This window comes from Heterodontus francisci, chromosome 31, assembly GCF_036365525.1.
Source record: "Heterodontus francisci isolate sHetFra1 chromosome 31, sHetFra1.hap1, whole genome shotgun sequence".
In the NCBI taxonomy this organism is placed as follows: Eukaryota; Metazoa; Chordata; class Chondrichthyes; order Heterodontiformes; family Heterodontidae; genus Heterodontus; species Heterodontus francisci.
Window position 1 is genome coordinate 48,362,218 of NC_090401.1, and position 23,531 is coordinate 48,385,748.

The 23,531-nt window shown below is 43.4% G+C and overlaps 1 protein-coding gene, 1 long non-coding RNA gene and 4 other non-coding genes across 16 annotated transcripts in view; all 6 read right to left on the reverse strand.

The window, feature by feature from the left end:
• Positions 1 to 671: 671 nt before the first annotated feature.
• On the reverse strand, positions 672 to 8,093 carry LOC137347238 (uncharacterized). Of its 2 annotated transcripts, none has more exons than XR_010968911.1 (7): positions 8,029 to 8,093; positions 6,150 to 6,226; positions 5,483 to 5,569; positions 4,882 to 4,958; positions 3,013 to 3,053; positions 2,021 to 2,083; positions 672 to 943 (listed from the first exon to the last, which is right to left on the reverse strand). It is a non-coding gene; the product is annotated as an uncharacterized lncRNA (long non-coding RNA). The 2 variants fall into 2 exon arrangements; XR_010968912.1 differs by having other exon boundaries at positions 5,479 to 5,569.
• Positions 1,765 to 1,979, reverse strand: LOC137347356 (small nucleolar RNA SNORA73 family). Its single transcript, XR_010968938.1, has one exon. It is a non-coding gene; the product is annotated as a small nucleolar RNA SNORA73 family (small nucleolar RNA).
• Positions 2,611 to 2,828, reverse strand: LOC137347355 (small nucleolar RNA SNORA73 family). The gene has a single exon (XR_010968937.1). It is a non-coding gene; the product is annotated as a small nucleolar RNA SNORA73 family (small nucleolar RNA).
• On the reverse strand, positions 4,627 to 4,841 carry LOC137347357 (small nucleolar RNA SNORA73 family). The gene has a single exon (XR_010968939.1). It is a non-coding gene; the product is annotated as a small nucleolar RNA SNORA73 family (small nucleolar RNA).
• Positions 5,093 to 5,314, reverse strand: LOC137347359 (small nucleolar RNA SNORA73 family). The gene has a single exon (XR_010968940.1). It is a non-coding gene; the product is annotated as a small nucleolar RNA SNORA73 family (small nucleolar RNA).
• A 10,120-nt stretch (positions 8,094 to 18,213) lies between the features above and the next one.
• Positions 18,214 to 23,531, reverse strand: part of LOC137347239 (phosphatase and actin regulator 4-like) — a 183,186-nt gene continuing 177,868 nt past the window's right edge. For all 10 annotated transcript variants that reach the window (XM_068011512.1, XM_068011511.1, XM_068011516.1 and 7 more), the window contains one exon: positions 18,214 to 21,139. In XM_068011512.1, coding sequence (XP_067867613.1) covers positions 21,124 to 21,139 — 16 coding nt within the window. In that variant the 3' untranslated portion in view covers positions 18,214 to 21,123. The remainder of the gene's footprint in view (positions 21,140 to 23,531) is intronic.

The following is a 23,531-nucleotide window of genomic DNA, read 5'->3' on the forward strand; positions in this document are numbered from 1 at the left end:
TTCAAGTTTTAATTTTAGGCATTTTCTTTTTCAAGTCTATTCAGGTTAAAAAAAAAAGGTTGCCTAGGCTTTCAGCTCAGGAATTCACTCCCTATGCCTCTCTAACTCACTTTCCTCAAAACCCACCACTCCGACTAAGCCTTTTGGCCATATGGTCCATCACTTCTGTGGATCAGTGTCATTGTTATAATCACCAGTAAAGTGCCTCAGGACATTCTATTATCTTCCAATGACACTGCCACAATGTCAGTTGAGGGCTACTATTGCCCAGGATACCAGGGACAGCTTCCCCACTCTTTGCATACACTGAGGGAAGATGGCACCTGTGACACTGCAGCACTCCCTCAATAAATGTACTGGAGTTGTCAACCTAGATTTTACACCAGTCCCAAGTGGAAATTGAATCCATAACCTTCTGATGCATACTACCAAAGCATGGAACACTTCCACGAAAAGCATCAATTAATAATTTGAAACTTGATATCCCTTGTTCAAAGCCAGCACAAATTGTGTAAAAATCCCAATAAGATAATTTGTATTCATATAGCACCTTTCACAATCTCAGGTCAAGGCCTTTTGAAGTGTAATTCAACATAATGGAGTTAATCCAGGAGGAAGCTGAGAAAAGTTAAGATAGAAATAGTTGCAATGCAAAATGAATAGGAAACTGATCAGTTTGCAGTTTAACTTTATTTAAAGATGTAAAACAAAATCAACTGACATATATACAACCAAAGTTTGATTTAGTATAAGCAAGTGGAATTTCAAAGAACATTTAGTTCAACTCTGCAAATGGAACAAATACATTCTCGATATTTCCAAGGTACGTGTAGCTGCAATATTGAACAAAATCAAATGCATCTCAACCCAAAGGGAACTCATCTGAAACTCAAAGTTAGGACACAGCAGTCTTGTTCCAACTGGAAAGCAACACCAATGGTATCTGAAAGAAACAGAAATTACATTAGACTGGCAAAGAAGATCAAAATGAATGTAACTATCTAAACATCTTTCCAAAGGCCTCAAAAACACAAACGCTGAAATAGCCACCACTGATGGCAAATAGGACCTCTTTACTATCTTCATCCAGAAGGCAGCACTCAAGTGCCACAAAGGTTAAATCATTGCTCCATTATTTTGCAAATATCTCAAGTTGCTGGCACTACCACATCTCAGATGTCCTAATTGTAGGATGTATTCAGTAATAGTAGCACTCTTGCCTCATGGTCAGAAGGATGAGGGTTCAAGACTGGAGCACAAAATCTAAGTTTACACTCTGGTGCTGTACTGAAGGAGTGCTTTCAGGTGAAGACTGTAAAGAGGCCCTATTTTCACCTCAGGCAGATGCAAAGATCCAATGGCACTATTTTGAAGAGTAAGGGAATTTTCCCCAATGTCCGACTCAATATTTATCCCTCAACAAAACAGAATATTTCTGGTCACTTGTTTGTGGGTCCATGCTAAATTTGTGAAAGGCAATATATAAATACAAGGTCTTTCTGCAAGTCAAACAACATTTTTTTTTAAAATCTGTGCACTCTGAACACAAGTAAATTTGATGAACCAGCAAGTAAACACAAATAGGGATAAGTTGCCAGAATATTAGGAATCTCAGGTTGTACACAAGAACCACAGTCTAGGCCAGTGAAATGTATACTGATTTACTTTTCATCAGGACTGATGAAGAACTGACAATGTAGAAAAAGTTACTTGACAACTCATTGCACAGCTGAAGATGGTTGAGAAAAGATTCTGGACTCTATTCATTGTATCCTGCATGGTTTATCTCCTCAGTCATTGCACAGACTGCGAAGGTCTAGGAATATACAGGATGCTGTCCTCACCAGCTGAAAGCCGGGGACAAGCTTACTCTCCAACGGCATGGAATAGGACTGTACGTCACAGACCAAAGGTCTACGCTCCCATATGCCACATGGGCAGAGCCAGACGAGAGCAACCTCGCTGGATACCCACGTTGGATTTTGCGCTTCCTACGTATTAGGCAAGAAATAAAATTCACCTCTCCCATGTGCATCTGGTTTTCAGCCTTCTCCCCATTCAGGATGGACAGTAACCAGTCTTACTGTGGAACAAGCACATCAAAAGCAAATCAGATTGAACTTTAGCCACAGATCCCAAAATTCTGGTTAGATCATCCTGTTCTCACTCACCCATTCCCACAGCCTTAAATCATGTTCTTTCATGATTCTTGCTTACCCACTGTTTTTTTCAGGTTGTTTTTCTTCAGGTTTGCACTTGCTGCTGTTCAATATTCAGTATATTCACACCTAATCTGTACTAATGCTTTGTCTTTCAACACACCATTAACATATTGTTTGCCTTTGCTCCGTGACCTTTTGGTCAGCTATGTGGCCTGGTCCAATCTGCACCTTCTCCTTTGTTATCTCTTGCCCAACCCCCACCTCACTTGTTTATAATCTGTGACTTTTCTAATATTTGTCAGTTCCGAAGAAGGGTCACTGACCCGAAACATTAACTCTGCTTCTCTTTCCACAGATGCTGCCAGACCTGCTGAATGAATCCAGCATTTCTTGTTTTCGTTTCAGATTTCCAGCATCTGCAGTATTTTGCTTTTATTCTTTCATGAGTAACTGTATCCTGCATGGTTTATCTCCTCAGTCATCATACACATACTGAGAAGGTCTAGGAATATACAGGATGCCACCCTCACCAGCTCGAAGGCCGGGGACCTGCTTACTCTCCAACGTCATGGAATGGGACTATACGTCATAGACCAAAGGTCTACGCTCCCATATGCCACACGGACAGAGCCAGACGAGAGCAACTTCGCTGGATATCCACGTTGGAACATTTCCCTTGAGAAGACCAGTCCACTGCTGGATTTTATTTGCAAGAATAACTATTCATCAGAAAACCACCTTACAGATTTTTATCACAAATAGGACTATAATTAGATCAATGTATAAGTAACATTCTTCTCTATCATTTAACGTCCAACTGTTCAAGAACTTCTTTCAAACTTAAACTCACCAATTCACAATGACTCGGCCATCTTCAACAAATGTTCTCCCCTGCAAGAAGCGAGATGAATACTTCAGTGTGAAATCTGGAACTCTTCCACCACCCTCCCCACACAAAGCTGTCAAGACTAGGTCAGATTCCCCCAGAAACCACCACATGGATGCTGCTTTGAGCACTAATATCCCTCAAATGACTCACTTAAGTGACCCAGGCAACATTCACCTGCTAACCACTGGGGAATATAACCCTACTTTTATGAGATTACATAAACTAGACATCCATTCCCTGTATGGAAGGTTAGGGGCGATTTGAGATTGTTAGGATTTTGAAAGGGACTGATGGGAGAAATAGAGAAGTGTTCTCCACTGGTGTACTAGGGGAACCTACAAAGAAACTACCTTAAAATCAGTCAGGCCATTCATGAATTGTTAGGAAAAACATTTTCAGTGTAGAATTGTGGAATTCCCACAAAAAGCAGCATATTAAATCAGAATGGCCTACTCCTGTTTCTACACTTTCCATATGAACTTCAGTTTAACAAGATAGTGGGCTACGTGTTCCAATTTCCACACAACTATCCAGTCTTCCAGATTCACATTAGCTCATAAGCAGAGCCACATTGGGAGTTTAGAGCATCTGATCATATCTGTTGCACCTCAGTGCTTTACAAGTAATGGATTACTACTTGAAAGTACAGTGACTAATGCAGACATCATGTGCTCATTAGAGGACTGATGTGCAGAATGCCTCCTTCGGAGAGGCACTGAGGCCTCTGACTAGACTTTATGCTTAGTCCTAGTGGTGTCTGACTGGAGGTACAAACTAGCCATGGCAACATCTATTCACAGAGACTGCTACTTCCCTACACTTAGTTCTAAAACTGGTATTGCAAACAGATCCACAAAACAGAAATCAACTGCAGTCATCACCTTTAGACAGCAGAACGTGCACACTATATCCAACTAATCACCTTACCTAGAATGGACATAATGACCACACTGCAATATGAAGATATTCTGAATAGTTCCAGCAGAAACTGCAACTATGCCCCTTTTGCATACCACTTGCAACTTCCAACAAGTTGCTTCTGAAGTCCCACACATCCAATAAGTTTACTCCCCAAAACTAAAATCAGAAGACTGGGCTGCTGTGTGCTTCCAATCATGCATCCATGGAGCAAAGTTTCAGATTTGCAGCCTGCAGTCCAAATTGTAGAATCATACAACATGAGCCCATCATGCTAGTTCTTTGAAAGAACAATTCAATTATTTCCACCCCTCTGCCCTTTCCCCACAGCCCTGCAAATTTTCTCATTTGAAGTATTTAACCAATTCCCTTTTGAAATTTACTATTGAATCAGCCTTCATATTTTGAACACCTATTAAATCTCCCCATGCCCTCTGCTCTGAAGTTAGCAAACCCAGTTTCGCCAGTCACTCCACATAACTGAAGTTCATGACTCGTGTCACTCTAGATCTCTCAGGTAACCACTCCAAGGAATAGATGTCTTTCCCAATGTGGTGCCCAGCAGTGGCAGTGATAAGTTAACTGTCAGTTCACTCCACAGATGCTAATTGTTTCACTGCATTTTCAGCCTTTAAACTTCCAAAACGGATAGAATTAGGTTGTATCCTGCATGGTTTATCTCCCCAGTCATTGCACAGACTGTGAAGGTCTAGGAATATACAGGATGCTGTCCTCACCAGCTGAAAGCCGGGGACAAGCTTACTCTCCAACGGCATGGAATAGGACTGTACGTCACAGACCAAAGGTCTACGCTCCCATATGCCACATGGACAGAGCCAGACGAGAGCAACCTCGCTGGATACCCACGTTGGGTTTTCTATCTGACAAATGAGGCATAAAAAAAAAATTCACCTCTCCCAAAGTCTCTGGCCCCAGGATTCCTGGTTTTCAGCCTCTTCCCTATTCAGGATGGATGGAATCCAGTCTTACTGCAAAACAAGCACAGTTCATCTAAGCAAATCAGATTGAACTTTAGCCACAAATCACCCCAAAACGCTGTCTATATCATGCTGTTCTCAAACTCGCCCATTCCCACAATCTTCAATCATGTTCTTTCATGAGTAACTGCATCCTACATGGTTTATCTCCTCAGTCATTATATACATACTGAAATGGTCTACAAATATAAAAAGGATGCCACCCACCCTCTCCAGCCTAAAGACCAAGAACATGCTTGCTCTCCAACATCATGGAATGGGACTGCACATCATAGACCCAAAGGCCTGCACTTCCATATGCCACACAATCAGAACCAGACGAGAGCAACCTCACTGCATCTCACAGGGAACTCAAGTACATTGCTGGATTTTATTTGCAATAAGATTAATGGTTCATAAAAGACCTTATATACTTTGTAACAAATAAAAAGAATTATAATTAAATCTGTTTGCAAATATATATTAATGCTCTTTTTGATCATTTCACATCCAATCATTCTCAGACCACAACCTACTGTAAAACGCTCAGCGTCATTTCCACGGACGCTCCTGGACTCCAGTGGTTTGCATGCAGATAGAATCTAATGAACCTTTACAAGAATCTGAAAAATAGAAATTGAAAATGTTTCAATTATTCAAGAAAAGCTTGCCCAAATATTGATGCAACCAACGGAAGTCTACACACAAATATATTACACCAAGAGATCCCAAGCAGCTACTTTACACTTTTTATTCGTTCTTGGGATGTGGGCATCTAATCGCCCATGAGAAGGTGGTGTTGAGCTGCCTTCTTTAACCGCAGTAGTCCTTGGAGTGTAGCCACACCAACAGTGCGGTTAGGAAGGTCTGTAACCAGACCACAGGTTAAGCAAGTTGGAAGGAAAACTACTCAGCAGCCACAATCTGCTGTCTATTTCAGCTCACATGGAGCAGAAACATTGGCATCGGCTTGTTAGCACAGAAACAGGACATTTGGCTTTGTCCAGCTGGGAATACAGAAACCACCCAAAGGCTGAGGGGGGCTTACACATTCAGCAATGTCATGGAATAAGACTACAGGAATCAAGCAGGAAAAATAACCTAGCTGGATGCCCAATATTAAGTTTATTCGATCTAAACTAGCTCAAGGAGGAAATGCGAGCCAGGTAGATCATTTACAGCTATGATAAAATAAAATTTTACCTCATTAAGTGTAACTGCCAGTGTCAGGATTGGATGCCAGGGTCCACCACATACAGATTAGAGAAGATTCCATTGTACTGAGGAAAGTAACATGAGCATACAGCTTGTTGATATATGTAGGCATCACACATGTAATCTAATACCAGTCCCATTTCCACCACAGAAATTTCTTTAAGGTTACTGTCCTGGACTTTAATCCCGGACCCAGAAGTTCGACCTGGCCTTTACATCAGTAAATGAGTAAAGGTCTGATACCCAACCTAACCCCGAAGGGATCAGACAGCACGTGTCGGGTGCAGGCCGGGCTTCCGGGTCCAGCATTCAGACTTGGGTCGAGGTTCCTTTGCATCCCTCTAGGGGAGAAATGACCTCAGAGAAGTCTATGAAGGGATTTAATAGGGCAGATGTAGAGAAAATATTTCTGCTTCTGGGGAATACAAAGCCAGGGGCCATAAATAAGAGTCACTAACAAATGCAAAAGGGAAATCAGGAAAAACCTTTTCAAAGGCTTTTCATGTGAGTGGATAAGGTCAGGAATGTGCTGCCTAAGAACATGGTGGAGGCAGGTTCAATTGAAGCATTCAAAAGGGAATTAAACAGTTATGTGAAAGGGAGGAATGGTTATGGGGAGATGGCACTAACGATTCTATGACTGAAAATGTGGATCTAATTACCCAAGGTAACGACTAGCATGGATATATTTTACAGAGCATTTACAGCACGGGAAACCACCATTTGGCCCAGTCGGCTCTCTGCAAGAGCGGATTAGCTAGTTCCACTCCCCTGCCCATTTTCTTCCTTCAGGTGCTTATAAAACTGCCTTTTGAAAGCCACGATTAAATCTGTCTCCACCACATGCTCAGGCGGTGCATTCCAGATCCCAACCCCTCACTGAAATCAGTCATTTGACCATTCATGATCAGTGTCCATCAATGTGAGGTTTCTCTCAACTTTGTCCAGACCCCCTCAAAGATTTTGAGCACATCTATCAAACCTTCTCTAATCTGTCCATGTACCTTAAGTCCCTCATCCCTGGAACTATTCTCAAATATTTTCTGCACCATCTCTAAAGTCTTTAGATCCTTCCTAAAGTGCAGAACCCAGAATTGGACACTATTACAGTTGAGGCTGAACCAGTTTTATAAATGTTCATCACAACTTCTTTACTTCTGTATTCAATGCCTCTATTAAAGACCACCATCCCATCTTGCTTTTTTTAACCACTGTCAATGATCTGTGGTGACATAGCCCAGGTTTCTATGTTCCTGCACCCCCATTTATTTTATATTACCTCTCAGTCTTCCTATCAAAACGCAAGTTCATATTTCCCTGCATTAAATTTCGTCAGCCATTTAAGAGGAAGCATGATAAACACGTGGAATAGGTTAGGGCGAGACTTAAAGGGGTGGAAGGAGGCCCACGTGGAACATTAACATCAGCATGGATCAGATGGGCCGAATGGCCTGCCACCGTGTTGTAAAAAGCAGATTCATAGCAGGAAACTGGCTGAATCTGCAGTATCCAGAATATTCACCAGCAGCAGGATCACATGTGGTTTGAACCACTTTGGAAAGAAAACTGCTTCACAAGGCAAAATAACAATTTTTTAAAAAGAATAATCAAAAAGGAGGATGGAGTGACTGTGACTAAAGACACTGCCACGATGGCCACAAATCCCATTCATTCCCAGCACGTGGCCTCTCTCCTCTCCCCTCCCCCACCCCGCGTGCGGCTAGCCTCCAGGCAACCGACACAAGCCGCAACCACCAAAGGTCCCATCCCCACAAGGGCGAAAATTAAACAGGGATTCCCAAAAGCAGAGCGCTGCCCGCCCGCCCACCCCTACCTACCTCACTCACTCACTCACTCACTCACTCACTTGTTCATTCCCCAAAGAGCGTCCCCTCCCTCTCACTGCACCAACTCCATTGATTCCACCGGACGAAAAGACAAAGCAGCGCCGGACTCGCCCTTTTATAGGGCGATCGACCGACGAGCCTTCCAATCGGCAAGAACTAACCCTGAGCTGACACACCTCAGCCCCACTGTCCGCTGCAGCGCCACCTTCCGGCTTGGAAGAGCGATGACTCTGAAAAGGTGGTTGCCTCGCAGTTGGCAAAATTTCGGGGCTACAAATTACAACAACAACTTGCATTTATACAGCAACGTTTGCACAGTAAAATGTCCCAAAACGCTTCACAGCCTTATCAGATAAAATTTGACACCCAGTGGCATAAGGAATTATTAGGACAGATGACCAAAAGCCTGTTCAAAGTGATAGGTTTTAAGGAGCCCGAGCAGAGTCCTGCAAAACATTTGCAGTGAAATCAGTATCTTCATTGCAACAGTACTTCATTAAATCCTCATCCTATGCCATTCCATCCTTCCCATCCAATCCCTCTCATGCCATACCATACCATTCCTTTCATCCCTCATTCAACCCATTCTTCTTATGCCATCCCCATCCCATCCCTCCAATCCCCACCCCATTCTATCCCTCCAAGGCCATTCCAGCCCCCCTCCCATGCCATCCCCCTCCATCCCTCTCCCATGCGTTCTCCCCCCCACAATGCCATCTCCCTACACCCTCCTCCTCCTCCCATGCAATATCTCCCCTCCATGCCATCTCCCCCACATACCATACCTCCCGCCCTCTCCACCAGCAGTTCCCCCCTCACCCCACCTCATGCCATCCTGCCACCCCCCCACTCCCATGCTGTTCCCCTCTCCCTGCCTGCCATCATCGTCAACAACCCAGTGACCAAGGGCGGGGAGCTGTGAGAGCCGAGGGCAAAGCACAGTAAGCGAGGCTGGGGAGTGGCGATGGTCAGGGATCAGTAAGCAAGCCCAGGGAGCAGTGGGTGCCAGGGGCCATTAAGGAAGGCCGTGTAGGGGTAGAGGAGCAGAAAGGTTAAGGGAGGAAATTCCTGAGCTTAGGGCTGAGGTAGCTGAAGGCATGGCTGCCAATGCTGGAGGAATTAAAACTGGGGATGCACAAAGGACATATCTGGGTGGACTCTGAGATTAGAGGAGGTTACAGAGTTAGGGAGGGGCAAGATGGTGGAGTGATTTGAAATCAAGGATCTTACAATTGAAATAATAAACAATCTGGTGACCCAAAAATGTCAGGCAACACTGTACTATACATGCCAAAATATACTTGGCTATGAAAGAAAATGAAAAAAGACTTGCATTTATATTGTGCCTTTCACGACCACCAGACATCTCAAATCACTTTACAGCCAATTAAACACCTTTGCAGTGTAGTTGCATTTGTAATGTAGGAAACTATGCTTTGCTGTTAATGAAATTGTGGAAAATTATTCGATACTCCCACTTCTCTGTCAGGCCAGTAGCCAGAGAATTATGCGGGGGTAGTTGAGACTAACTTAACTTTTCAATCCAGTTCTCTTGGTGACATTGTGCATTTGATTTACAGGCATGTGAGGAACTATGGACATGAATTCATATCCCACTCATCTGTAGGACAAAATATTGGGGCAAGGGTTGCTAACCCTTCAGGATTGACCTGCAGTCTCCAAGAATTGTAGGTTAATCCACAAGACAAACCAGGAGAAAAATCATAGGGCATTAAATAATTTTTTCCCCATTTGCTTTGGACATTTCTGTTACTTAGTTATAAAAGAATATTGCAGATGTGGGAAGAGGCTGTTTGGCTGATAGTCAAAAGTCATCCATTTAGGACAGACAGTCATTTTCAATTGCTGTGAGAGGGTGGCATGCGGTGACGTTGGATATGTCGGGCAACCAATGCTGGGATGGTGGGGGTGGGGGTGGGGGTGGGGGCCGGTGGGGATATTGGAAGCAGGAGGTCATGCGATGGATCCTCCAGGAATATGTACAACTTTACTTGGACCACCAACACACAGAACTGAGTTTGGTTGTGCAGTGAGAATACACAGGATGGAAAATCTTCAGCATTATAAACAAGTGCTGTGCTGAACCATTCCAACCAAGGGTTTCCTCCCAAAACCTCAGCGCATTATTTCTCTGTCAGCTTTTATTTCCGTATTTTGGAACAACCAAAGAGCATTGGGATGAGAATGGCTGTACAGGTATTTATACTTTTTTGTATTTTCTAAGTGAAAAATCTTAATTAAGTGCAAATAGCAGAGAGCAATATCTGCTCTCACTTGCTGCTGTTCGAATTTTCAGTCCGTTAACACCCTATCTGTCTGTACTAATGCTTTGTCTTTCAACACACCATTAACATATTGTTTGCCTTTGCTCCATGACCTTCTGGTCAGCTATTCTGTGACCTTGTCCTATCTATGCCTTCTCCTTTGTTATCTCTTGCCCCACCCCCGCTTTACTTGCTTATAACCTTTGACATTTCTAATATTTGCCAGTTCTGAAGAAGGGTCATTGACCTGAAACGTTAACTCTGCTTCTCTCTCCACAGATGCTGCCAGACCTGCTGAGTATTTCCAGCATTTCTTGTCTTTATTTCTGCTATCACAATATTAACTCTATTAACCTATTAGTGTCCTGATCGCTTAATGGATACATCCATTGCATGATTTGGTGTTACCATACAGATGTGCTGATTTTCTGCCTCTCCCATGAGATCCCATGGCTGCTGGTGGGTGGGAGCATTGGGTTCTTGATCAATGCTCTCTAACTTCCCTTTGCTGAGCACAGCCTGTTTATTGCACTGCGTGGTCCCTTTAAGATTACCACATATGCATACATCTTAAATAGACCGCTTCTTGTGCATGGTAAGTTCTGGACTGCTGCGCAGCCTAGAGGGATTGTTCGCCATGATACAAAATTGGAACACCACTGTATGGGACAGACTCAACCTTCCCTCATTTCTATCCGTCATTTCTGTATGTTCTAAGTTTGATGGCTGGCATGTACTGAATTAACTAACCACAGCAAGGACAGAAAGACTTCTGCACTGTGCAGCACTTAACTCAGTCAGCATTTCCACTTCCAATTGCCATTGATCCCTGCTGGAAAGTGTGCATTTGACAGCACTGGGTACCAACATATTGGGCTCGCTATAATACCTTCCATCACTGAAAAGCTGACACTCATTATGGTGACAACATTTATAACCGTCAATTAATTGGATGAGGTATTGAAATGCGGTGAGCACTTGTACCCCAGTAAGAGTCTTTTTCAAAAGGGGAGAAGATTGGAAGGAATTTTCATTGCTCTACCATTGGCGGCTGTGCCTTCAGGCTGCCTGGGCCCTAAGTTCTGGAATACGTTCCCTAAATCTCTGTCTCTCAACTCTCTCACACCCTTTAGACGCTCTTTAAAACTTATCTCTTTGAAAAAATTTGTGGTCACTGCTCCGAACTTTTACTCCTTGGGCTCTGGGTTCATCTTTTTGTCTGCCTGTGAAGCCCCTTGGGTTACTTTTCCCATATCAAAGACGTTCAACAAATGCAAGTTGTTGCCAACTCTCGAGGTTTCTACCCATTCTGAAGTTACAGCTTGGCCGTTTACATGGGTTTCTTATAAGGTGCAGAGCAGCGTCCCATTATCATATTTCTAGCTCCAAGCCCGAACACAGGGAGCTAGTGGCAACCACCAGGGAACAGTATAGGATAAGATATTAATATTCTGGATGAGTTGCAAGTATGTGCACAGTGAAACTCCAGAGGTCATCAAGTAGAATGTTTTTATTGCATATTAAAATGCAAAGTGCTGGAAATACTCAGGTCAGGCAGCATCTGTGGAGAGCGAAGCAGAGTTAACATTTCAGCTCTGTGACCTTTCATCAGAACATACTGATAAAGGGTCACAGACCAGAAATGTTAACTCTGCTTCTGTTTCCACAGATGCTGCCTGACCTGAGTATTTCCAGCACTTTGATTCTATTTCAGATTCCCAGCATCTGCAACATTTTGATTTTTAGAAATGAAACTTTCATATTGTGGTACAAATTGGTATGCATTGTTCTCACTCTTTGGATGTTAAAAGGGGGAAAAGCATGGCAATTTAGCAGTAGGAACCTATAGCCAATCTGTGCAGGCATTGGTTCCAGTGCTAAATTAGTGAAGCTCTTATTTGGTCAGATGTATAAAATGTCTGGGAATTATGGGTGTAATGCCTATTGCATTATAGTAATCACAATCACAGGAAGGCTTCTGCTGGCAAGGCAGATGGCATGACATTGATCTCTGGTTGGTCAGCTGTCTGTGGAGGGGTGACCAGTCAGGAGTATGGTGATGAGGCCTGAGAACCAATTTCCATCGATCCCCAGATTCTTCAGTTTACTCAAACTGATAATTGGTAACGATTTGTCATGAGTTGTTTAGAATTATAAAACTTTACAGCATAGAAGGAAGCTATTCACCCCGTCACATCTCTGCCACTTGCTGTACTCTTTCTGATGAGGAATTAAATCAAGGTCTCATCTGCCCTCTCAGGTGGACATCACTGATCCCATGGCACTATTTCGAAGAGAAGCATGGGAGTTCTTCCCAGTGTCCTGGCCAATAGTTATTCCTCAACCAACATCACTACAACAGATTATCTGCTCATTTGTCTTGCTGTGTGCAAATTAGCCGCCACAGTTCATGCATTCCAACAGTGACAACACTTCCGAAGTACTTCATTAGCTGTAAAGTGCTTTGTGACACCCTAAGGTTGTGAAAGGTTCTATAAAAATGCGAGTTCACTTTTTTTCCTTTATTCCTCTTGTACTTGAAATGTTTTGGAATGCTGATGCTGACTGTACCCAGGCTCACCCTAGACAGTCAGCCCCCCATGCACACCGTTCTCTGGTGTGAACTATTTAAATCTATACAGTCTTCATCTTATGTCAAAGATGTGTCACTTTGTATGCTGGTGCTCATTTTAGTTCGGATTCTGGCAGACTAAGCCATCTTTTAGCGCTTGCACTGCTAAACCCAACTCCCTTATCACAGCAGCAGAATCTTGCACCCTGGTACTGATCCAAGCAATCCAAATAAAATATACTTTTAAAAATAAAAAACTTCAGTCCAGCAAAATCTTATAACTTACAAACTCAAACCACCTCACTAACAACTGACAGCAAAGCAACAGAGGAGGGCATGATTGTAATTTTATTCAAGGTTTAAAAATGTCATGTCTGGTGAGGCAATTAATGAGCAACCCCAGCACGTTAAGGCATCTCTCCCTTAATGAGAAAAGCACCAGGGAAAAATCACATAGGAATAGACATGACACACTTGTTTTTTTTTCCATTTAAAAACATTAAAAGGACGGCTACAAAAATGACAAGTTGAAACCATCACATTGGCTACACTATACACAAGCTACTTACCAAAGCCATTCTGTGGCAGGTCACTTTACAACTCAGGGAAGTCCCTTGCTCTCCAGATGGACAGCCATCAACACACCAGAAATAAAATGCAGAAAACTATTTAAAAATCTGAATTATTTTCCTGTCAGATACTGTGCATATTTGCAACGTCTGATTTTTTTAAAAATCCCTTTTCCCTGCCTTTCCTGCAGGCACTGACTCTCTCAGGCATGTGACTCCATGGTTCCAAACTATTTTCCTGATAGCTTAGCCCAGAAGTCAATCCAAGGAAATAAAAGCAAAATACTGTGGATGCTGTAAATCTGAAATAAAAACAAAGTGCTGGAAATACTCAGCAGTTCTGGCAGTATCTGTGGAGAGAGCAGCAGAGTTAACATTTCAGGTCTGTGACTCTTCAAGTGAGAGTTTAGATTAGATTAGATTAGAGATACAGCACTGAAACAGGCCCTTCGGCCCACCGAGTCTGTGCCGAACATCAACCACCCATTTATTCTAATCCTACACTAATCCCATATTCCTACCAAACATCCCCACCTGTCCCTATATTTCCCTACCACCTACCTATACTAGTGACAATTTATAATGGCCAATTTACCTATCAACCTGCAAGTCTTTTGGCTTGTGGGAGGAAACCGGAGCACCCGGAGAAAACCCACGCAGACACAGGGAGAACTTGCAAACTCCACACAGGCAGTACCCGGAATCGAACCCGGGTCCCTGGAGCTGTGAGGCTGCGGTGCTAACCACTGCGCCACTGTGCCGCCCACATCACCGTTTAGACGGTGATGTCTAAGGTTACTTGATAGTGGAGGGTCTGAGGTGAGCCCATCATGTTCACACGCACGCTGTCCAGGAAGTAATACTGGATATCAATCAGGAGTAGGGATGCTCCCTCATTTTTCTCTCTTCCCTAGCACAGTGATGGCGAAGACTGCTGCCCCAGCACAAACAGAGGATAAAGCCTGGCACACTGGAACACCTTGGCGTGTAAGGGCTCAAGTGACTGACGAGGGAGCTCAGCGAGTCTTTGGGGTATCTATCCACTGCTGTTTAAAGGAAGTAAAGATGTTGGTTTCACAGCACAATACAAACTAGCACCCATTTGTTAAACAGAAAACCCCAAGGTTGCGTGTCTTTGTCAAGACATAGTTCACATGAGAATGACCAAATCTATTAGAAAGAACTGTTAGAAAGGGCACCTCACTTTCCCTTGGTTGGCGGGGGCGGTGGCTATGTCTGTAAGAAATGGGAACAGTGTGTCACCTATATCCCATGCAGCAATGATGGGTGGAAAGTGGTGATGCGGTGGCAAACCATCAGCTGTGTACAGACAATGGGACGAGAGCAGAATTAGATTAAAGACACTTGTTGGTCTCTTCTGCTCATGAACAGTTTTGGTTGTTGAGTTGCAAAGGGTTTTTGCAGACAGCTCCTCTACAGTTTTCTTGAGTTACACAGGTTGCATTAAAAAAACCTACACAACTAAATGAATATAACTTCCAGATCTGTGCTTGTCAATCAGATCTCTGAGATAAGCTGTTATGTTACAAAGCAGAGATGATACATTGCAATGGAGTGTACAATGCAAAAATGTCATCATTAGGTCAAAATGCTGCTGCCTCTGGTCTACGTTTGAAGAGTAGACATACTGCACCGTGACCACCGCACAGTCCCGCCTTCACATTGAGGATACCCTCCATTGTATTGTGTGGCACTACCACCGTGCTAAATGTGATAGATTTCGAACAGATCTAGCAATGCAAAACTGGGCATCCATGAGGCGCTGTGGGCCAACAGCAGCAGCAGAACTGTACTCAACCACAATCTGTAACCTCATGGCCCGGCATATCCCCTACTCTACCATTACCATCAAGCCAGAAGACCAACCTTGGTTCAATAAGAGTGCAGGAGGGCATGCCAGGATCAGCACCAGGCGTACCTCAAAATGAGGTGTCAACCTGGTGAAGCTACAACCCAGGACTACTTGCATGCCAAACTGCGTAAGCAGCATGCGATAGACAGAGCTAAGCGACCCCATAACCAATGAATCAGATCTAAACTCTGCAGTCCTGCCACATCCATCCGTGAATCGTGGTGGAAAATTAAACAACTAACTGGAGGAGGTGGCTCCACAAATATCCCCATCCTCAATAACGGGGGAGCCCAACAAATCAGTGCAAAAGACAAGGCTGAAGCACTTGCAACAATCTTCAGCCAGAAATGCCGAGTTGATGATCCATCTCAGCTTCCTCAAGTCCCCAGCATCACAGATGCTAGACATCAGCCAATTCGATTCACTCCACGTGATATCAACAAACGACTGAAGGCACTGGATATTGTAAAGGCTATGGGCCCTGACAACATTCCGGCAATAGTACTGAAGACCTGTGGTCCAGAACTTGCCACGCCCCTAGCCAAGCTGTTCCAGTACAGCTACAACACTGGCATCTACCCAGCGATGTGGAAAATTGCCCCAGGTATGTCCTGTCCACAAAAAAGCAAGACAAAACCAACCCGGCCAACTACCGCCCCATCAGTCTACTCTCAATCATCAATAAAGTGATGGAAGGTGTCATTGACAGTGCTACCAAGCAGCACTTGCACAGCAATAACCTGCTCAATGATGCTCAGTTTGGGTTCTGCCAGGGCCACTCAGCTCCTGACCTCATTACAGCCTTGGTTCAAACATGGACAAACGAGCTGAACTCCAGAGGTGAGTGTGACTGCCCTGGACATCAAGGCAGCATTTGACTGAATACGGCATCAAGGAGCCCTAGAAAAGCTGAAGTCAATGGGAATCAGGGGGAAAACTCTCCGCTGGTTAGAGTCATACCTAGCGCAAAGGAAGATGATTGCGGTTGTTGGAGGTCAATCATCTTAGCTCCAGGACTCCACTGTAGGAGTTCCTGAGGGCAGTGTCCTAGGCCCAACCATCTTCAGCTGCTTCATCAATGACTTTCCTTCAATCATAAGGTCAGAGGTCAGGATGTTCACTGATGATTGCACAATGTTCAGCACCATTTGTGACTCCTCAGATACTGAAGCAGTCTATGTAGAAATGCAGCAAGACCTGAACAATATCCAGGGTTGGGCTGATAAGTGGCAAGTAAAATTTGCGCCACACAAGTGCCAGGCAATGACCATCTCCAACAAGAGAGAATCTAATAATTTCCCCTTGACATTCAACGGCATTACCATCGTTGAAGCCCCCACTATCAATATCCTGGGGGTTAGCATTGACCAGAAACTGAACTGGACTAGCCATATAAATACCGTGGCTACAACAGCAGGTGGGAGGCTAGGAATCCTGCAGCAAGTAACTCACCTCCTGACTCCCCAAAGTCTGTCCACCATCTACAAGGCACAAGTCAGGAGTGTGATGGAATACTCTCCACTTGCCTGGATGGATGCAGCTCCAACACTCAAGAAGCTCAACACCATCCAAGACAAAGCAGCCCGCTTGATAGGCACCCCGTTTACATTCACTCCCTCCGCCACTGATGCATAGTGGCAGCAGTGTGTACCATCTACAAGATGCACTGCAGCAACTCACCAAAGCTCCTTCAACAGCACCTTCCAAACCCACGACCTCTACCACCTAGAAGGACAAGGGCAGCAAATGCACGGGACCACCACCACCTTCAAGTTCCGCTGCAAGTCACACACCATCATGACTCGGAACTAAATAGTCTTTCCTTCACTGTTGCTGGGCCAAAATCCTGGAACTCCCTTCCTAACAGCACTGTTGGTGTACCTACCCCACATGGACTGCACCAGTTCAAGAACGCAGCTCACCACCACCTTCACAAAGGCAATTAGGGGTGGGCAATACATGCTGGCCTAGTCTGCGATGCCCACATCCCCATGAATGAATTCAAAAAAATACAAACAGGTCTGCTGTAAGGTAACCTCTGTGCTAGTGCTAAACTATATAGTTTAACATATATATATAAAACCCCTTTTAATCTAGGCCAGTATCGACACACATTTCAATTGGTACCATGACTGAGCCAGAGAGGAATGCTGGCAGCTGAACTCCAGTGCAATGAACACATTTTGCAAACAGCTACAAGTATCCAGAGATCTTATTCCCATTCTTGAGATAAATTGGATTCAAGTGAAGTTCCTAGCTTGTTTAAGGGTTTGCAAAAAAAAAATTACAGCCAAAACATTGATACTCACCTGCCTGAATTTGTATGCATTAACCCCACTGGTCCCATTGCTTTTGATGTGACTGCACATGAATGGAACTAACCTAAATCAAATTCCCAAGGGTAAGCGATAGAGAAAATGTTGCACATGGTGGCTCTGATTGCCACCCTTAGAAGCTCTTTTTACTTCTATGCTTCCTTCATCTCCTACCTGCAAGCGATTGATACACCAGAAATGCTATTAACTTTCAGTTGCAATTCTTTTTAAAACTTCAGTTTTGATGAGGATACCAATCCACAATTTCTGGGTAAAAAAAAACCCCATGAAGGTGGAACTCATAAGGTGACTATAGAGGAAACGGACATTAGATCATTACATCAAACCAGTTCGCCCATCCAGAAACAACGTATAGTCCTCCCCTCACAACATCCAACAGTTTTTGATGCAGTTTTCACCTCAGCAGACCTACCCAGAGGCCTCTCTCATGTACTCAATGCCCAGTTTGTGCTGAGAATAATCTGCTCCGTAAGTACTATGAAGGGCACTGAGTGACTGGACTATGTCAGAGGATGTTTGTGCGTGCAAGTTCAATAAACCTTTTCAAAAATTCAACCAATTTACAACCAATAGGAATCTACTTTTTTTTAATAAAAGAAAGCAGCACTGAATGAAAACAAAATACACCAAAAAACAATCTTATATAAGAGCAACAGTAATTATTCAATTATTTACAACTCATGAAAATGTACATACAACTATACAGACTGCAAAAAAATTAATTTGTGTCTTTTGTTTAAAAAGAACAATTTTCAATGGAGGCTGGATTTTAACATGGTCTTTTTAACCTTCCTCTCAGTGCAGCTGCATTTCATAACTGAGAAGCAACTGTGGAAACAAAATATTGAGCGGACAGTCTTAAACACTGGATCCCCTCAAACTTAAAAACGGAACCATTATGGTGTGGGTTCAATGAGTAAACTCATGAGCTGAACCAGGGAGAAAGGTATAAGGAAGACTATTTTAAAATACCCAACACTTTACAAAAAGGAAACATATTAACATACGTTTCTAAAATATTACATATATGTGCAATAATTCTCTTTTCTAAAAAGGGGAGGGGGGTTATTAATCCCTGCCACATTGTATGTGCTGGTTTAAACAAAAGAAAAATACTAAAATTAGATTCTTAGCAGTTTAGAATGCCCGAAGACTCCAGTGTGTAGTAGCACCCTTATTTCCTTGCCTTGTTGAATTGTTTTATTTACCCTCCCTTCTCTCTTGCAGTCATTGACTCATGCAGGAGGGCACCAGAAATTCTCCAGTACTTTCCCATGAGGCTATTCAAGTGCAAACGTAGTGAGAGCTTTGGCAGGCTCTTCAATGACCCAGTCCGATCCTGTCCTACATGTGTGCATCCCAGTAAGGGTTACCAGATAGCAATCAGGAGTGGGAACCCTGGCTGGCTTTCCTCCTCAACTCAGGCACTGAGGGCAAATACAGTGTCCAAATTATTATTCTGATGGATATCGGTTAAAGTAACACATAAGAGAGGTCAAACCAGGGATCTTTCCAGTCTGTATGGCTCAGTACACCAATAACTGGTGCATTAACTAAGAATCTATTGGGGATCCCATTCAATTATCAGGGAGGCACATTCAACCAATAAGGACATGCAGCACAAACAAATGCCGTGGCTCAAAATGGTTCAACAGCAAATGAGCCAAAATGTTTATGCTTTTCAAAGTTCATTTATTTTCTTTAGTCCCTCCTTCCCTTTAATGGATTGTGATAGACAGGAAAAAGAGAAGCAAGAATGGCAAGGCATGATAACAGGTATGGTTCAACCTGGTTTTGTCCTTCACTAACTGAGTAACTGTTCAATGCCAATTCGCCTGGCCTGCTCTTCACTTTAATGTTGCTTCAAATGTTTCTTTGACTTTATGGCCTTCCAATGTTAAAACTTAAGTAATAACAAATAGTTTGCACAGTAAATATTTAGATTGGACATCATGGAGAATTATAAAGAATTTGCCAGGAAACTGAAGCATTCAGAGTGTAATTAAGACAGTCCCACTGGTCTGTTCGTGTACAACAGCCTTGCAATAGTGATGTGCGCCTAGATGTTTCTGACTGGAGACTGAGAATATTACAAATAAAAGCAGAGAAAGTGCCTCACTAAGTAAAAACAAACCCTCAAGTTCAGTAGATCACGTCAACCCAGTCAGCACATTCCACTGTGAAACATGACTAGAATTTACTGAGCTGTCCAAGTAAATTAAAAACCAATATAAACCACTAAAGTCTATTGCTTATCAGGAAAAATTAGAAGAATTTGTAATAAAAACCATAACAAATTACGATCTCCACTGCCATTCTGCCTGTGTATGCTATTAACCTTGAGAGTGTGCAGGAGATAGGACTTAAAGCAAGTACATGTTTGTACACTTTGGTGGACAAGAAAATCATCCCAAGTAATGTTTTAAGTGTATTCTGATTTTTTTAAAATCACGCAATACTTTTATTCAATATTTAAACAGGAAGACAAATGTACACATATTGACTGACTCTAAACCAATGTCTTATACAACAGTCGAGGGTGGTGCATTTGTCCACAGGTGCATGGTTTGTAGTCCGGTACAAACCAATTGCTGCCTTTGTACTAAGTAATAATTTTATTTCCCCCTACAGAACTGTGGTGCCTTTCAGATGGAAAATTAAAGGCCCCAGGCCTGGCTCAGGGCAATCAGCAATTGTTGATCGACTGACTGAGAGAGAGAGAGAGAGAGAGAGCGAGAAAAAACCGAAATGGACCCTTGTGTGGAATTGGTCATATTAAAAAAGAATCCAGTCATGTCAGGTTTTTGTTCTGTTGAAGTTGTTCCAGGAATGTGATTTGCCCACAGAGAAACTGACAGCTAAAGGGCTATGGAACGGAAGGTGGATGTGAAGGCAATGCAGAAAAGGAGGACTGGAATAACTCCTCTCAGACCAAAGATCACGTTGACCAGGAGGAACCTCCCATGCTCAGCCCATTGACGGGTCCAAGCAAAGCCACTGTAGTGCGCGCAGAAACAAAAATAAAGGGAAAAGGGATGGGGTGAGGAGGAGGAGGGGAATCTGATCTTAGTCTGTATGGACAGACCCACACACTTTCATCTCCAGTAAAAGCTTGCAGAGAAACACAACCCCTCCCAAGCACACAATCCCAGCAGTTCTTAAAAAGTCTTTTTGGCGCTGCAATTTCAAACCAGCTGCAATATTGTATAAATCTGGAGGCACAGAGACAGATATGATCAAGGGGAACCTCCATTTCGAGGATGTGTTAATTGACGAAAGCAGGATTTACACATGATACGGTTATCAAGTATTGATTTCTTTCCCCATGGCACCAGCTTCACTGAATGCGTATTGAATATATTGTACACAACTGTCAATACAACACGGCTTCAGGTACAGTACTCAGGAGACAGGATTTACCCACATCGTCTCTGCACAGATACTATGTAGCTAGATTTCCATTTGTATCTGTACATGTTCTTATGGTCGATGAAACCTGCAAAGAAAAGAAACATTAATACAAGAGCGCCCAATTTTATTTAAACACAATCCCATTTCCTTCTCCTCCTAGCCTTGGCTCAGTCAGTAGCACTCATTTCCGAGTCAAAAGGTTGTGGGTTCAAGCCCCATTTAATCACATAATCTGCATCAACACTTAAGTGCAGTACTGAGGGAGACCTGCACTGTTGGAGGTGACATCTTTTAGATGAGACATTAAACCGTGACCCTGTCTGCTCTCTCAGATGACGAGTAAGAGACCCCAGGGTGCTATTCGAAGAGGAGCAGGGAAGTTTTCCCAGTGTCCTGGCCAACACCTATCCCCCATCAAAAACAGATCACCTGGTCGTTTGTCCCATTACTGACGTTGGGATCTCATTGTTATAAGATAGGCCAGCCCAATTGATCACCAGTGACTACACTTGAAAAGTAATTGACTGTGAACATCTTTAAGCAGTCATGAGAATGTGAAGGGTGCGAAATAAATGCAAGTTCTTTCTCCTCCCTCTGTGGCTCAACAGGTAAATGCACACCCAATCTGACTCTGAACTACAGACAAACAGAAGGACACAGGTTCCATTGACCGCAGTCTGTGATGAATTACCCCATCTCAGTCAGGTTGGTGCTAAAGGAAACTATGATTGAATATTTTGTTTCACAGCCAGTGGTATAAGGTCAGTCGGGATTTTAAGCTCATTGCAATTCGATGAACTTCCTGTTGAAAAGTGCACATGTGGGTGAATGTTAGACGGTGATGGAGTCAGATTTAGTGATGCAGTCAACAGGGGTCCACTAACACAGATTATTAAAATGTAGCAGTCAGGTACAAAAATAATTGGAAATGCTAACGGAATGTTAGCCTTTATAACTCGCAGGCTGGAATATAAAGCAGAATAAGTTCTGCAACAGCTAAACAAAGCCCTGGTTAAACCACAACTAGAGTACTGCGTACAGTTCTGGACACCGTCCCTTAGAAAGGATATATTGGCTTTGGAAGGAGTGCAGTGCAGATTCACCAGAAAGTTACCAGGGCTCCGAGGGTTCGATTATGAGAAGACAAACTAGGCTAGAATCTAGGTGGTTAAGGGGTGACTTGATTGACATTTTTAAGATATTTAAAAGAATTGATAGGATGGACAGAAAGGAACTTCTTCCACAGGTGGGGGAGCCAAGGACAAGGGGACACACAACCTTATCAGAGCCAGGCCATTCAGGAGAGAAGTTAGGAAACACTTCATGTACAGGGTTGTAGGAGTGTGGAACTCTCTCCCACAAAAAGCAGGGGATGCTGCATCAATTACATTTAAAACGGAGCTTGATAGACTTTTGCTAGACAAGGGTATAAAAGGACATGGATCCAAGCCAGGAGAATGCATTTAAGATGCAGATCAGCCATGGGCTCTTTGAATGGTGTCTAAATGGCACTGTCATGTTCCTATTTTCCTATGAAAGTGCTCGCTGAGGCTCACATAAAAGAATGACCATTTGGGCAAAGAGAAGACTGGCAGCAATTGCTGAAATGATACACAGCAACTTCCAGCATTACCACCTTAAATGGGCTTACTGCAAGCAGTTTAAAAAAAAACAATTTATTAATTTAAAACCTGCAGGCTCTGGTGACCCTCAAAGTACCAGCTCTGGGACAAAATAAAATCTCTTCGCAGTCCTCCTAAGACACAGCTCAATTCTTAACAAATTCAACCATTGCTGCTTCCACAATTACTAACAGTGAGTTCCACACTTCACAGAAACTCTGATGTGGGGGTGAAAAAAACTGAATGAAAACAAGCTTAGTTTAATATTCTTTCATGGGGTGTGGGCTGGCTAGGCCAGCATTTATTGCCCATCCCTAATTGCTCTCAAGAAAGTGGTGGTGTACCGCTTTCTTGAACCACTGCGGTCCATGTGGTGTTGGTACACTCACAGTATGATTAGGAAGGGAGTTCCAGGATTTTGACTCAGCCACAGAGAAGCAATGGCGATATAGTTCCAAGTCAGGATGGTGGCGGCTTGGAGGGGATCTTGCAGATGGTGTTCCTATGCCCTTGTCCTTCTAGGTGATAGAGGTCGCGGGTTGGGAAAGTGCAGTCGAAGCAGCCTTGGTGAGTTACTGCAGTACATCTTGTAGATGGTACGCACTGCAGGCAGTGAATGGCACCCCATCCACCACCTTAACAATCAAGTGGGCTGCTCTGTCCTGGATGGTGTCAAGCTTGAATGTTATTGGAGCTGCACCCATCCAAGCAAGTACAGAGTATTCCATCACACTCCTGACATGTGCCTTGTAGATGGTGGACTGGCTTTGAGGAGTCAAGAGGTGAGTTACCCGCTGCAGAATTCCCAGCCTCTGACCTGCTCTTGTAACCACAATATTTATATGGCTACTCCAG